Source organism: Mustela nigripes, chromosome 7, assembly GCF_022355385.1.
Source record: "Mustela nigripes isolate SB6536 chromosome 7, MUSNIG.SB6536, whole genome shotgun sequence".
NCBI classification, from domain to species: domain Eukaryota; kingdom Metazoa; phylum Chordata; class Mammalia; order Carnivora; family Mustelidae; genus Mustela; species Mustela nigripes.
Genome location: NC_081563.1, coordinates 119,636,501 through 119,652,021, shown reverse-complemented (window position 1 = coordinate 119,652,021; position 15,521 = coordinate 119,636,501). Strand labels below are relative to the sequence as shown.

Sequence of the window (15,521 nt, the reverse complement as noted above, 5' to 3'; positions counted from 1 at the left end):
TGGTTTGGTACTGAAACACTGCGTGCGTGCCTGGTCCCCTGGCTCAGAGAGCGCTTACACCCCATATCCATTCCAGAAGGGAAGCCTGTCCACCTGACTTACAGACTCTCTCTTCAGACTATCCGCATCTCCTCGCCGGCCCCCTCCCCCCACTCCTGCCCCTGTGTATCCCCCACGCAGCAGGCCCTGACGCCCGCCACACACTCATGGGAGAAGGGAAGGTTGTTGTGTTTGTTGTTTGTTGCCAGGGCCCAAGAGGGAGCCCCGTGGCTTAGTGTTCAGCCTCCGGCCTCGGCTAAGTGTTCAAAAGAACCAGTGAGAGAGCCAGAGCCGTCCACAGATGCCCTGGCTTCCTCGGAGCTAGTGAGTTGCCAATGCAGGAGGGATGTCTTTTCCGCGTGACAGGGATGGCCAGGGAGGGCCAGTGGCTGCTCTGAAAGGAGACGGGGGAGCAGCCGTGGGAGGGGTGGACAAAGTTGCCTTCCATCTTACCCTTCTAGGTTCTTTGGCAGACAGATTAACGGGAGGAAAACACATTTTTTATTTCATACCTGAGGGCACCTTATAAGAACATGAGACCCAAAGTCAAGTGGGGCAGTTGAGGCCTTTTTGCCACCCTGAGCTGAGGAATGGCCTAGGGGTCTGGGGCTTCAAGACAGTGATTCACAGGACCTAAGAAGAGCAGGTGTTTGGTGATTAGAGGCTGGCCCAGCCATCCACATAGGTTAATCAGATGAAAAGTTATCTCTGGTAATAGCTCTTTCTGGGCGAGGCCAGATTCAGATTCAGATTCTTCCAGGCAGTTAAAGGAGAAGTAAGAGTTTTTCTTGAATCTGCCCGGTCTTGATTGCCTCCAGCTCAATCCACACGCCGAAGTGGCACTCTGCTCCCCTTCACATCTCTTGGGTCCGGCGAGTGGGGGCTGGAGCCTCCGAGGGGCAGCCTCCTTGGCTAGGGCACAGAGACACTCACTCAGCAGCTCGGTGAAAGTTCCTCTTTGTGTGCATTACCGCTGGCTTTTTCCTCCCTCCTGTTTGCTTCTCCTGGCTCCAAAGAATGACCAAGACTGTGTTTGCTTTTTTAATTTGTCATATTAAATAGAGCCTTTGTGGCAGGCTTTTACATCCAGGCTGTAAACTCTAGAAATGGAAATTGATCAAGGGGTGGTTGATATAACCAAGGCTGTAAATGCTAAGAACAGAAATGCCATTCCAGTTTAATGCTTTTATCTAGCGAATGTGCCTTGTAAGGAGGGGCATAAATCTTGCAACTTGGGGGAGGGGCGGGGGGGGGTAGGGGTAGAGTAGAACCTCGCCGTATGTCACCACTAGGTGTCACTGTTAACTGAGTATGCAAGAAAATACCAGCTCCCCCAAAGTCCATCTAGTTAAATAACTTCAATGGATAACAAACGAGAAAATCCAATTTGGCATGTGGGAGGAGGGGTCAGCATATCACATGCTGTAAACCAGGCTGGGTCCCTGAGGGTAAGCATTAGCTTACAAAGAACAGGTCAGCCATGCCCCCCACCTCAACCATGGCAGAGGCCCACTCAACTGATTGAAATTCCCCAGTAGCCCTGGATGCCTCCGAGATCTCTCCCAGCATGCAGTGGGCCTCCACACTTCTGTGCCTTTCTGACCATGGACCTCTTCCTTCTCACACTTGAAAGGAATCTGAGATGAGAGCACATACCCCAAATTTCTGTGTTTTTCCTTAAAGCCAGTAAAGTCTGTCAGCTTGATTCAACTCAACTCCGTTGAAACCACGCTCCTTGGGCCTATCTCTGAGCAGTGTCTGAGGCTCCCTGTCTTTTGCAGGGAGGTCTTAAATCATCCAATAAGCCTTCCATCCTGGGGCTAAAGGGAACAGACGAGGCAATACCTGTTTTGAGAAGATGAAGTCCATGCTCCACGGGTCTCACGATGGAAGAATAAGGCTTTCAGGCCCCTTGGTCTCAACCCCCAGGCCTGCCACCACCTGCCAACCCCAGGACCCAGGCGGGGATGCAGGGTACCAGCAGGTAGTGACTGGCCGGTGCCCCTTTGGGTTGTGTGGCTGCTGATTGCTGCAGTCCTTGGCATGGTGGTGGCCGGGGAGGGCATGCTGTGACCAGGGGGCTCTCTCCCAGCTTCTGCTGCCTAGCCGTTGTACACGAGGACAGAGGGCACCAGCCGTGGAGGTGAACAGACCTAGGTTCAGACCTTACTGGCCCTGGGACTTTGAGCAAATGACTTCCTTATGTCTCGTTTCCCTGCTCTGTAAACTAAGGGTGGTGGGAATGAATTGCATTTCTCTGTGAGGGAGGCCAGTCCGCAGGTCCATTCATTCTCCTGGCCAGCCGAGGAGCTGCGGCCTGCCAGGCACCGTTGTAGGCACTGAAATGAGAGGAGAGCAAGAGAGAGGAGGTGTCTGCCCTCACCGGGCTTGCACTCTGGAAGTGTATTTGTGTGTGTGTGCACGCCCCGGTGAGGGATATATATATATATATATATATATAAATGTGGCAAATAGGAGATAGAGCATATACACATCCTCTGAACATCTAGGCACTTGGGCGTGGTATGTCCTACTGTAAGTCTGCCCCATCTTCACCGAACTCCGAAGAGAGTTTTTTACCGCGGAATGATCTTTTCATGTTAATTGTGCCACCTCCCCCTACCACCCTCTGCGTGAGAAGTCAGGCCCAGGTTTCAAGGTTCACTTACTGGCTGACTGCCCCGCTTTCTTTCTAGCAGTAGGATCCCAGCCCATCAAAGAACCAGACGGTGCCTTCAAACCCTGGACGAGCGCGCGCTGGCACGGGCTCGTTCATTTCATCCCTGTCAGAGCCCGGCTCCTCTCTTTACCCACACGTGGGCCTATTATATTTGAACAGATCAGGAGCCACAGAGGTGATCCGTTAGTTCAGCTGAGCTTGAAATTAGTAGCTCATCCCCTCAAATGTTGTGGGCAGTGTGTTTGAGCTTGGGCTGCAAAGCTGTTTCCCCCTCAGATCACACCCAGCATGGAAATGAAGGCGTTCCTAATATTTTTCCTTTTGACATTTGATTAATAGTTGACAAATCCAGACCCAAGTAGTTAGCTTTCCTATTATCCATCTTTTGACAGGCATTGCTGCTTTTCTTTTCCAGGCTCATTGTTCTAAAAATACACTCAGATCTGAAGCTGTTCACCGTGCATATACAGGCATGATTTCCTGGTGTCAAAGATAAGAGACATCTGCCATGCAGATTATAAACAAAGTGGGCTGCTGGGTTTCAGATCTGAAGGCAGGGACCTCCGTGCTACTTAAGCCAAATGTTCCCTGTCCTTCCCCTGCTTCCTTGGCGCTGTCTTGTGATTGATAATCTGCCGGGGTCTAGCGTTTTACCACCCAGTGGAAAGGCAGGTGCGGGGCGTGCCTGCGTGTCTGCACACCGCACTGGGTTGGGAAGCAGGATGCACTTGGTGCTCCAGGGGGCAGGACCACCTGCACAAAGTGGATTTCACATGTCAAAAGCCTTGGCAGACCACAGGGCACCTGCTTCATCACTTCGCAGGGTCCGTGGTCTGTCCTGAGCACCTAAGAGGCCGCCGTCAATGTCGTGACCTCGGTACCGAGTAAGGTAGCCAGGAAAATGGCCTTGATTATCTTATTATATGTGTGTTTATTCACAAGATTTTTTTTTTTTTTTTAATTAAGAAGCCAAGTAACTGTGTTGAGAGTTGAAAGATTGCAAAGATGTCAACCAAGTTAGAGGGGGCCTCGCGTGGCTACTCGGTGGCAGCATCACCAGTGAGCCAACCAGCTTACGTCTCTTAAGTCTTCGCTCCCTCATCTGCAAGACTAGAGGGAGCATATCTGTTATTTTCCACCTAATCAAATTATTGCCAGGATTCGGTAAACTCATGCTTATTATTCTTCAGCACAGAATGTCAGCACAGAGGAAAAAGTAAGTAGTCATTGTTAGCATTATTACCTTCCTCCTGATTCCAAAAAAAGACCCAGGTCATCTTATCAGTTAAGTGTATGCAACAACAACAACAAAAATAACAAGAACGGAAAAAAAAAACAAGGTGAAGGCAAAGCAGAGGTTGCGCTATAAAGTGCGCACTGAGAGCTCCGCGCCCTTGCTGGAGATGGGCCTTCAGTGCGGCCCTCGTCTTCCTCACAGGCAGAGCATCTAGTGCACACCTGCCCGGCATCCCCAAAATAAGAAAAGAGAGCTTCGCAGAAAGAGGCACAGCTTTTCTTGGTTCTGAACCCTAAGAAAATTTCTTCAGGGGTCATCTTAGAACACGGGGGACTGTTGTGACTAATGTCTCTAACGTCCTTGCAGTGAATGCACAAGTACACTTCCTCGAGCGGCCGCTTTCCTGCATCCATCAGCAGAGGCTGCTGGCTTAGTGCCAAAGCGTGGGTTCCAGGAAAACAGACTGGGGGGAGGGGGACCAAATAGGTAGGTTGCTACAAAGATGTCTTTATCTTCAAGGGTATGCACCTTTGGGGCGAGAAAGGGTGGATGTGGAGCAGGAATCACGGTATGGGGCCTGGGCCAGACACCCCCACCCCCAGCCCAGTGCTCTGGCACAGGGCCGCTTTGAAATCTGCACCTAGCAGAGGCCTGGCCAGGGGTGGGGATGTTGCGGGTAGATCTAGGCCTGCGGGGGGCCTGGAGGCAGGAGAGGCAGCCAGATGGAAGGGGCTGCTTTTAAATCCTGCCCCAGTGGGATTTAAACCCTTCTAGGTTCTGGCTTATTTTTGAATTGTCTGTGACAGATTGGTCCTCTCAGTGCCATATCTTTTTAAATATGCACAAAGCAATGGAGTCATTCCGCTGCATTTATGATACTTTGTCTTGTGGTACTTTGGGGGTGCGATGAGCAGCATAAGCTGCTACTGGTGTTTATGGTTTTAAATTCTGTCCCCGTTGCATTTAAATATTTTTATTATCAGTCTCTGTGTGAGTATGCGAGGTGGAGCCAGATGGATAGATGGATGGTTTTGAACAGGTAAATGTAGTTAAGTCTAACGAGTACATATAGCCGCAGAGGCAATTGGTAGTATTTATTTGGAAAGTAAATCGTTGCTCCAAGTCATAATCCTCCATTTCCAACATTTAGAAACAAAAAAACGACCTCCTCGCAGGAGAAGATAGCTAAATTGAATAGCAAGAAAGGACAGGCTTGAAATACTGGTTAACCAATGAACCGAGACCTATTAGAGTAAATTACCAAGATAGAAACATCACCCCACTGCTCGCTGGCTGGGACACGTCAACACCCCCAAGCATCCATTTGTTTAAAAGGAAACACACAGCCTCATTTGTAGCATCGGCGCGCACCGCGTCGCGGGAGAAGAGATGGCCAGAGAGGAAAAGACTGTACAAGTTCTGCCAGGAAGGGAATAGCAGGGAAGCCAGAATAACTTTGTGGGTGTGCCTGCTTTCCAACAAGTGAGTTTGTTTCCCGATTACATTTCGTCATGGCCGTGTAGAGACAGCCTGTATCGCGTTCCTGAGACATCGCCGAATAACTTCTTTAGAAGCCCAAAATAAATAAATAAACAGATCACAAGGCCACAAGTCCTTTACCACTGGCACTTATGCAGACAGCTCATGAGAGCGTTTTATAAATCCAGAAAGAGACAAGGAGCAGCACATCCCTCCAGCAAGTAACTGACAGAGAAAGAGTAGCCTGTCACCCAGGAGAGCTGGAAGCCTGCATTTTACTTACGGTTTATTTAGCCTCCCTGGGCCCGGATTGGCTGGCGGTTTTCTAGAGCTGTGTTTGAGCAGATGCCAGCTAGACGGAGGTGGTGAGGATGCGCTCTGGAACATTTGCATCTGCAGCAGAGCGGTTTCTGGGGGTGTTGCCACATTTCAGGGCGTGAAGGAGCTGTGCTCCAGTGCCCGTGCATGGGGATCCCTGTGGACCGTGGACGCAGGAAGGGGCCTTAGAACTGGTATTTGCAGAGAAGCAACTTGCCGTGCCCCTTCCTCAGGCGTCCTTCCCCAGCCCCACCCAACATGTGCACCGTGGGCCTCTCTGCTGGGTCCCTTCTCCCTACCAGAGGCGGAGCCCGGAGGCTGGAGCCTTCCTCCGTCCGTCTTTGTATCCCACACACCCGGCTCAGTGCCTGGGCTGGAGCAGGTGAACCACAGGGAGGTGGGACCCAAGCCCTGCTGACCGGGTTCTAGGAGCACATTTCCTCCTGCCCCACCCCACCCCACCCCCCACCGCCAGCCTTGTCACTCGGGGCAGGCCACCATTGACCATGAAGGGATGAGCGGCTTCCATTGGTTTGGTGTCTGGAGTTTATTAGGGACTTGCTGATGCCCGTCAATTGTAGATAGGGCTGGAGTGCAGGGAAATGGCTGCCTGCACGGAGCGAAATTCAATAAAACCGCATTTTAAGTGAAAAATCAGTATAAACACCGGGCTTCTTTGCCATGGAAACAGAGGTTGCTTAGAAACTGCCTAACGGCGAGTTCTAAATTTTTTAAAGTCAAGTTATCATTTAAGCTACACGGCCCTACAGGTTATTGAGAGATAATCACTCGCCTCAGGACACTCGGAGGCATGAGGCACAGCCGAGTGCCTCCCGAAACTCTGGGGACCAGATAATCTCTTGATAACTGTGCTCCCCGGAGCCACTGATTTGGGCCTGGGGGAAGGAGAGAGAAATTTTTGTTCAGAACTTAAATGGTGTACATACATATATTTTTTTAAGTGTCTCTCTTTGGTTTGAGAAAACATGGAGCTGGCCATTTGGTACGTTCAACAACCATCTCTGCCAAGTCTCGTGATGTATTAGGAACATTTTCCAGGCAGTTACCCCGGTCCCCTCAAAGCGGAGGTCCTCTCTTTGTCTTCTGGCTTTGGATTATGCAAGGTCTTCAGCCTCGGGCTCTTCACGTTCTGGGAACCGCCCCTTCCCAGCTCAGGGTGGGCAAGAACTGGCCGCAGGACAAAGTGGCAGCCGAGTTTGGAGCAAAGCTGGGCCCCCGAGCTCTCAGACAAGACCTCCCGGGCCTCCATTCCCCTCGCTGGAGGGCTTAAAGCGAACAAGGGTTCGGGTTCAGAATGTGTCCGTGTTCAGAGTTCAGCGGGTTGCGTGCCTTTTGCCAAGCCAGAGCACGGGTTACACCTGCCAGCACCTGGTTGCCCAGCATGGCATCCGCTGCCAGCCTCGAGCACGCAGAGGACGAAGAATATTGCCTTTGTTTCTTCCCGAAAATAACAGGCGAAAGGAAAGCACCATTTGCGGAGGACTGGGACCCCCACCAAGTCAGTATGAGGGAAATTGCGAGTGAAACAAAAGACAAATGTTTTGCCCTTTTCGGAGTGTCTAAGAAGTTTCCGCGGTGTGGCGGTGCTGCAGAGGTTGGTAGTGATAATTATTCCTTAGACACACACATACCCTCTGGAAGGACCAGTGTTTTCATTATGCACTTCAAAGTGTTTTCCTGCACCTCATCTCCTTAGAGCCTCGCCACAAACTTGGGAGGAGGGCGGGGCGGGTGTGATCCTCTTCCTTTGGAGAAAAAGGAAACAGGTTCACGGAGGCAAGATAATTTGCTCCAAGCCCCAGAGGCAGGAGAGGGAACATGGATGGCTGCCTGCCGTTCTGGGGAGTCTGCCCCTTTAAGAGCTAAGAAAGGAGACCCAAAATAATTCTTGCAAGAGTTTGGCTCTCACTTAATACAAGAAAGTGGGCTTCGTACACACATTCTTTCTTGGCCTCCCTGTGAGCACTGTTATCTGGAGCTCTCACAGGGTGGGGCGCCTGGGGGGCTCAGTTGCTTAATAAACTGCCTTCGGCTTAGGTCATGATCCTGGAGTCCCAGGATGAGTCCAGCATCTCATTCCCTGCTCAGCGGGGAGTCTGCTACTCCCTCTGACCCTCCCCGACTCTCATGCTCTCTTTCCTTGTCATTTCTCTCTCTCTCAAATAAATAAATAAAATCTTTTAAAAAAAAACAAAAACTAGTTCTCACAGGGCAAGGAGAGTGGCTTCTTCCCTTTTCCTTTCCTGCCGGCGAGTACAACATCTGCATTTAGCATGTTAAAAAGGACTCAGAGTGAACATTGCAACATGTTCTTGCTGAGTTAAGTCAGAGCAGAACCGTGACTGAGGTGGGCCACAGCCTCACTTCGCTGTTGCCCAGATCAAAATATTCCTTAGTGCGCCAGGCCTGAGAAACCGTTCCAGTTCTGGAAGGGGGAAAAAAAAAAAATCAAATGAAACGATTTGCATTCTAACCGTCTTTGGCACCAGGGAAAACTGTCAACTGTGTCACATGTAAATAGAAATCAGCTTCCCATTTTTAGTGTGTTTTTTTTTTTTTCATAATTTCCCTTGCCACTCTAATTATCAAAGATATTTTTGTTTTTAAACAAAAATTGTCTCCCACGCAGGCCCCATCTCCTTTCTGCGGGGAAGTGGAAAGGATGAATTAGAATATTCTAATCACTTCTCCGGCAACCACCGCTGAGATTATAAGCACAAGATTATCCTAAGTAAAGAAAACTTAAATTGTTTGGGCACAAACCAGGCCAGGAAAATTTTCAAAGGGCCCCCTCCCACCTGCCTCCCTTGCCTTCTTAGCAGATGTCTATTAAACCCAAGGAAGAAAGCAAAACTAGCTTCCCCCCTCAGGTAAGACCCAAATCTCCGAAGGGCACAGGGTTTTCAGATTAACAAAAATAAAAACAGAATTTAGCTCCATTCAGCAAGCATTTAAATTCCTGATGGTTGTCCAGCAATATGAAAGAGGCTTCTCGGTCATCAAGAATAAAATGTGATTCATCAGTTATGTACCGTCCACCCTCTTACTTGGTACATACGGATCGCCTGGGCTAGACACTGTAGGGCTGGATCTGTGTTTCCTCATTTAAACCACAGCAAAACTGCGAATGAAGTACATCCCTTGTCTCTAGAATGAGGAGACTGAAATCTCCTTGATTTCAGGACTCGAAATCATCTCCCACAGCTACCGAGCAGAGATGGCCGAGATAACGTGAATCCCGTGGGGAGCCTGCACTAGACTGTTCTTGGAGATGAACAGTCGACCTCTCCTGTAGATCCTTTCATAGGGTATAATTTTCCAGCTGTCTTAAGCTATTACCATGTAGTGTCATAAATCACTTGTTAAATATAAGAACCGAGGGCGTCTGGGTGGCTCAGTGGGTTAAGCGTCTGCCTTTGGCTCAGGTCACGATCTCCAGGATCTTGGGATCAAGTCCCTTGTCAGGCTCCCTGCTCAGTGGGGAGTCTGCTTCCCCCACCCCGCCTCCAACTCCTGCTCTCTCCCTTTCTCACTCTCAAATAAATAAAATCTTTACCAAAAATATAAATAGATAAATAAATAAATAAAAGAACCAGTGAGGTCAGGTGTTCGTTGAGAGCTTACCGTGTGTCATCCCAGGTGCAGCAGCAAAGCAGAAAGGCGTGGTCACAGCCCTCGGGAGCTATTTCGTGAGAAAGGGAGGTGGTCAGTAGACAGTAGGTGCTGGACAGGTATCCTGGAAGAGAGAAATAAGGGGCAGCCGCCTAAGCAAAATGGTTTAGGAAGGCCAGCCTCTCTGAACAGGTGATATGTGCCAACAGGGAGCTGCCCATCCAGGGGAGGGCCTCCTCCTTCCTGGGATGGAAAAGCCGGACTCTGAATCACTGAGTCAGCCAGGTGCGTGAAATTTGTGGTGGCCCTGGGCACATGGTTGGTCATTCAGAAATGGCATATGAGCAGAGGAGAGTGACCCCAGAGTCACTTGGGTGGTGACCCCAGAGTTCAGGCCAGGTTGAAGAACCTCACCCTTAAGTGGGGCATATGGTGTCGGGTGACCCAGGCCCTTCAGCTCTGTCCCTGTCGTGTGTAGGACACCAGTGCACTGGCTCAGTCGGTTCCTGCTGCAGGAGAGTAACTGGGTCTGAACCTGGCGTGAGCATGTCCAGACCACCAGGAGCCCAGGGCTCTTGGTGGCCAGAAAGGGCTGAGCTGCAGAGTTCAGCCGCAAGCTAGTAGCCCGGGGATGAGGACCCGGGGACTCAGGAGTGCAGGCTTATTACCCTGTGAGCCTGGAATGAGGGGTAGTTCCTGACAGTTTTCTTTGAGAACTCTTGCTCGACACCCCAGAACTTGACTGGTTTCTTTGCCAAGAGCTTGTTTGATGTCAGTGTTGTTCTGCTCGGACTTTCTCCTCGACATCAATGGATATGAAACTCCGTATATGCTGTGGGACCATCCTCGTGGCCCTGTCTTAGGAACGACAGTGGGTTTGCTCTGCTGTTTGAAGGGATTTGATGTTATTATCAGGTTCTCCCCCCAAATAACCCACTAAGCAGCTTCTTCGGGAGAACAGTGGCCACTCTCCCCTCTTTCTGCTCCCTTGAGACGCCAGCCCACCCTCCCTTCCGTCTCTCCACAGGGTTTTCCTCCACCTGATGAAGGTGGACCCCGACTGCATCTGGTTTCTCCTGAACGAACTTTACTGCCCTGAGCAGCTCACACCTCCCCACCCAAGCCTCCACCCTGTGCAGCTGCGGGGGACCGCCGGGCAGGGGAACCCCTACGCAGCCAATGTGCTCCACCTGCTCCAGGAGCTGCAGTGACACACCCCCCCCCCACGCACACCTGGGTGCAGCAGGTTGGTACCTCCGTCCTGCAGGCGGGGAAGACCCCACCCTGGCCCCAGGCGGTGGCGGAGAAGACTGCGACAGTGGATCCGACAGCCAATCGACTAATAAATTGATCGATCACACAACTGCTTAGAAACTGGATGGAAGGAAAGTGGCTGACTGTTATTTATACTTCATACCTGGTGTTTTCAAATGACATTGCCTGGCAGCTCTAAGGGTTTAACTCCTTCCCTTACCATCTCCTCGCCCCGAGCTGCCCTACAGGCCATCCCCACCACATATGCCCCCGCACAGTGAAAAGCCTAGGGGCACTTGGAGGGAGGCCTCTACTAGGCACCAAGCGTGTCTCCTGAGCACCCGAGGGCTATGTGGAAGTACCACGAATCAGGGGTCTTCAGAATGCAGCCCCGCGCACTCCCTCTCCTGGAACAATAAGCTGGAGCTGTTACCGGAAGAAACCTGTCAGTTTGGAAGAAAATGAAATAAAGGTGCTTCTTGGATGAAAACTATGATCAACAGCTCACTTTAAAGTTTGTTATTTAAATCGGGTGCTTTTTAAGAAATGCGTTTATGTTCTTGAATGGGTAACAGAGAGCCATGGCCTAAAAATCCAAGCAGGACAAAACAGAAATGGTGAAAAGTTAGTCTCCCCAACCTTGCTCCGCAGACATCTGGTTTCCCTCCCCAAAGACAACACATGACAATTTTTTGCATACCTGTTAAGTGAGAGATTGATTCGTTTTTACTTTTTATTATGGGCAGTAGTACACAGCAAGCCCCCTGTACCTGTGAACCAGCACCCCAGGTACCAGCACATGGCGAGCTTTGCTTCATTCTGCCTCATGCGTTTACCTCCGCAGCTCACCTGTCCCCCGAGTATTTTGAAGCACATCCCAGATGTCCTGTCTAAACCTTTTTTTTAAAAACATACAACCACAGGGCACCTCGGTGGCTCAAGTCAGTTAAGTGCCTTTGGCTTGGGTCATGATCTTAGGGCCCTGGGATCGCGCCCCGTGTTGGGCTCCACGCCTTGTGGGGAGTCTGCTTGAGATTCTCTCCCTCTGCCCCTCTTCCCCCTGCTTGTGCACTCTCTCTCCCTCTCAAATAAATCTTTTTTTAAGAATAAATAAAATGTACAACCACAATAGCATTATCACACCTAAACAAATTAGCAGCTGTCCTTTCATATTGCTCGCAGGGAGTGTTTAAATTTCCCCAGCGCATTGACGCAGGATCCAAATAAGGCATATACATTGCTGTTATCTCTATGTGCCTTAATAAATCTCTTGTAATTTCTAGATTCCCTCTCCACCTCTCTTTTTCTCTCCCTGTATGGTTTTTTTTTTTTTTTTTTTTGAGGAAACAAGGTCATTTATCCCACAGCAGTTCCCACAGTCTGGATCTACTGATTACATCCCTGTGGGGGTCATTTCATGGGCTTCTCCTGTCACCTGTATTTCCTGTAAATGGGGAGGCAGAACAAGAGGCGTGATCTGGTTTGGGTTTTTTGTTCTTGTTGTTTTTGGCCACACTCCTCCATAAGTGGTATTACTTACTTCCATCAGGAGGTGTATAATATCTGCTCTCTTATGAGAGCAGCGGTCCTTGGCGATCGTCACCTGGGCCCACTCCCTCATTAGGACACCTGGAGAAGAGCAGTTTGGTCCCACCGCGCCGGCGGCTTGCTGTTCGCGAGAGTACTTACGTGAAGGGAACATTCCTTCCATCAGCTATGCAGTAACCTTGAAGGAGTTTGTGTAGAAAAGCCAGGATAAATACTTGATTTTTTTTCAGCTAAGGGATTTAAAGCACAGATTATGTAAATGTGGGTCTACCCCCCCACACACACACACACACACACTAAAGGATCCTAGGAGTGACGAATTTCCTCACCATATGCATGGTGAGACTCCATCCGGAGAACTCCTCCTGTGCTGTAGATAACCCCACGCTCTATAAAACCGAGAAGGCAGCTGGCATGGGGATATACTGGCGCCCCCAGCCAGTTCTGGAGAGGCCCACTCATCTCCTACTAGGGTCTTCTCTGCAAGGGCATAAGATGTCTAGCTGGGACCGCTGGTGGCAGCTGCCTGGGTTCTGGTCTGGCTCTGCCACTGAGTCATCGGAGGCCCTCCCTCTCCTTGGGCCTCAGTTCTCCTCCCTGTAAAGTGGAAACCATGCACCAGAGAGACAGCTTAATCTGGGGGATCCTGGGTCTCTCCAGGAATCTGATGACATGACCTGCTTCCCCAGAAACGTTCCTCCTCTTCCCCACCCCCCAAGACTGCAGTCATCCACTATCTCATCTCCCGCTGGGTGGGTCTGCTTAGCTGACCTCACAAATTCTATGGACAATTCTAGAGCCTTCATCTATGAGCCTGCAGGGACCCCAAGTTACGAACCCCTGGAAGAGAGATAATCACTTACCTCTCTTCTAGTTTTAAGATTCTGGGATGATTTCCTTGGGGAAATGCCTTCTAATTGAGAGGACTGTAAGAAGATTCACAGCATTGTTCCCAATTCCACGGGGGACACAAAGTGCTAGGCTAATTGAATCTCTAGGTCCGGACAAATGAAAAACAGGTCAGAGAGGTGGTGGGACTTACCGAGTATTACCTGGCTTCCAGGGTAATTCAAGTAGTCTGCCTTCCCAGGGTGCCTGGGCATGGCAGGCCGTAATGGTGTACCAAGAGGCAAGGAAACACACACACACATCCTGCACCGTGGTGCAGCTTGGGCCCTTGGGAGGCTCTCCGGGAGATAATCCATGTGGGAGGATTTGCCACAGTCTTCCAAAAACCCATCTCGTCCTCAAAGAGTAAAGTTGCTTTTGGATTCCTGCAGGCAGATTGTTGCGCTTGATTTAAAAAAAAAAAAAAGAAAGAAAAAAGAAAACTAATTAGAGTGCCTCTCCAGTCATTATTATATCCAGGCAACTTTAATTTGAACCCATCCAGCTGACTCATTCTAGTCCTTGTTTACGTGGGCTTCTCAAAGCGATCGCTTCCCCCTGTTCAACCCAGCTGGTGCAAGTGAGGGTTTCTCTTTTCATTCATTCAGGGTTTCTGGGTGTTGGTTCGGCTGGAGTTAAGGGTAGGTACTGAAAGGCCTTGAGTTTGAGGTTCAGACATTGAGCTCTGACCTGCAGGCAGTGGATGCCTCCTGGGGGGGGTTCAGGAAAGCACAGAGATGGAACTGGGGTTCCTGCACAGGGTTGGGCGTGGTCCTCAGGAGGCTCGTATTGTAGAAGGAGCTCAGGTGACTCAGAGCTCCATCGGCACTGGGCTTGGTTTCGGACTCTGCCCCTTAGTGCCTGTGTGACCTTGGGCAAGTGACTTTCCTTTGTTTTCCCTTCTCTAAAATGGATCCGCTGCCTTTGCCTCTTTGAATGGCTTCAGAGGGAAGAGTGAGTGCTGTTGTGTACACAGTGCCCAAGGTTTTGATGCTCTGCATCCCTTCCCTCCGTCCAAACCTACTGCTCACGGCTTTGGCAGGATACAATACATTGTCCTCTGGACAGTTCGCTGAGGGAAGAGATGGTTAAATCTCGGAGCATAAGCCCCCCTAGAAACTAAGGAGGACCCTGATGGAAGATGGTAAGATCCTGGTAGGACAGGCAGACTGTTGGCAGGAAGAGAGGATGAAGGGCAGTCCAGGCAAGGAAAATGACATGACGAAGGTATCCGGGCATCCCTGCCAATATCTGCATTCATCAGAACTCCTTTGGTTGCAACTGACAGGAGACCCGACTGAAACTGGCTTGAGCAGAAAGAAATGTCCGGGCTCAAGTAAGCAGCAGCACACCACCACCACCCCCTGCTCCAGATCCCACAGCCAGGCTCCGCATTTTAGCAGCCTTTCTTTATCAAGTGTCAAGGTCGACCACTAGTTCTAGGCTGAGGTTCTCTGAGTTGAACAAGTCTAGGAGAGTGTGCACCTCCTTCTGGCAGCTCCAAGCTCAAATCCTAGGATTAGTGCCTCCCGCTTGCTCAACAAGTCCTTCGCCCCAACCCAAACCAATCCTTGTGCATCCAAGCAGCTTTCGGGAAAGTTTCTCTGCACAGGGCCAGGTGGTGAATATTTTAGGCTTTGCAGGCCATAGGATCTCTGTGCCATCTTCTTGGATATTTTTTTTTACAAGTTTTAAATGTGTAAAATCCTTCAAAAATAGGCCGTGGGCCATTCTTTTGCCCTTGGACCTTAGTTTGCTGGTTCCTGATCATTGCATTCTGCTGGCAGGCCTAGAGACAGGTGCTCAGATCTGCTCACCTAAAGCATATGGAGGCAGAGCTGGGGTGGAGTGGTTTCCTCCAAAAGGAAGCACTGCATTTGGTGGCCAGGCAGTGGGCAATGGTAATAGACAGCCACCACCCCATGCCTGTGGCAGGTGACCGGTGTGGCTCAGCATCCTGGGCGGGTATGTGTGAGCAGGTTGTACTCACTGAGGCCATATTTATGAAGGGCATTGAATGCCAACCTAGGGATTCCGGCCTTAACAGATCAAGTGGCCTTGGAAGGTTCTTGAACAGGTGAGTAATGCTCTGAAAGCAGCATTTTAGGAATATTCATCTCGCGGCAGCATCCAGGAGCAATCGGAAGGAGGAGAGACCAGCGATGAGATTGTGTTTTCGAAAGTCCCAGGACGAGAAAATGTACCTCTTCCATCAACCCCAAACTGTTTGACATGCCGTGGTTCATGGGCAACTTGAGGCACATAAATATGTGCTTTAAAGTTTAAAAGTAAGAAGTGAGATGAATGGAGCCTCTGATGAGTCTTCCTCCAGCTCGTGCCGGAGAGTTGAGAAGCCCTAGAAATGATTTTCCGCAGCTCCAGCCGTGATGAACAGCGCGGGGGCCCCTCTCCCTTTGTGTGACTTACCCCAGCCTCTGTGTCAGG

The 15,521-nt window shown here is 50.2% G+C and overlaps 1 protein-coding gene across 1 annotated transcript in view; it reads left to right on the top strand.

The window, feature by feature from the left end:
* Nucleotides 1–11,762, top strand: part of TTI1 (TELO2 interacting protein 1) — a 48,185-nt gene extending 36,423 nt beyond the window's left edge. Inside the window, exon 8 of the mRNA XM_059406985.1 lies at nt 10,414–11,762. Within this exon, the coding sequence (XP_059262968.1) occupies nt 10,414–10,597 (184 nt within the window). The 3' untranslated portion in view covers nt 10,598–11,762. The remainder of the gene's footprint in view (nt 1–10,413) is intronic.
* Nucleotides 11,763–15,521: the final 3,759 nt, after the last annotated feature.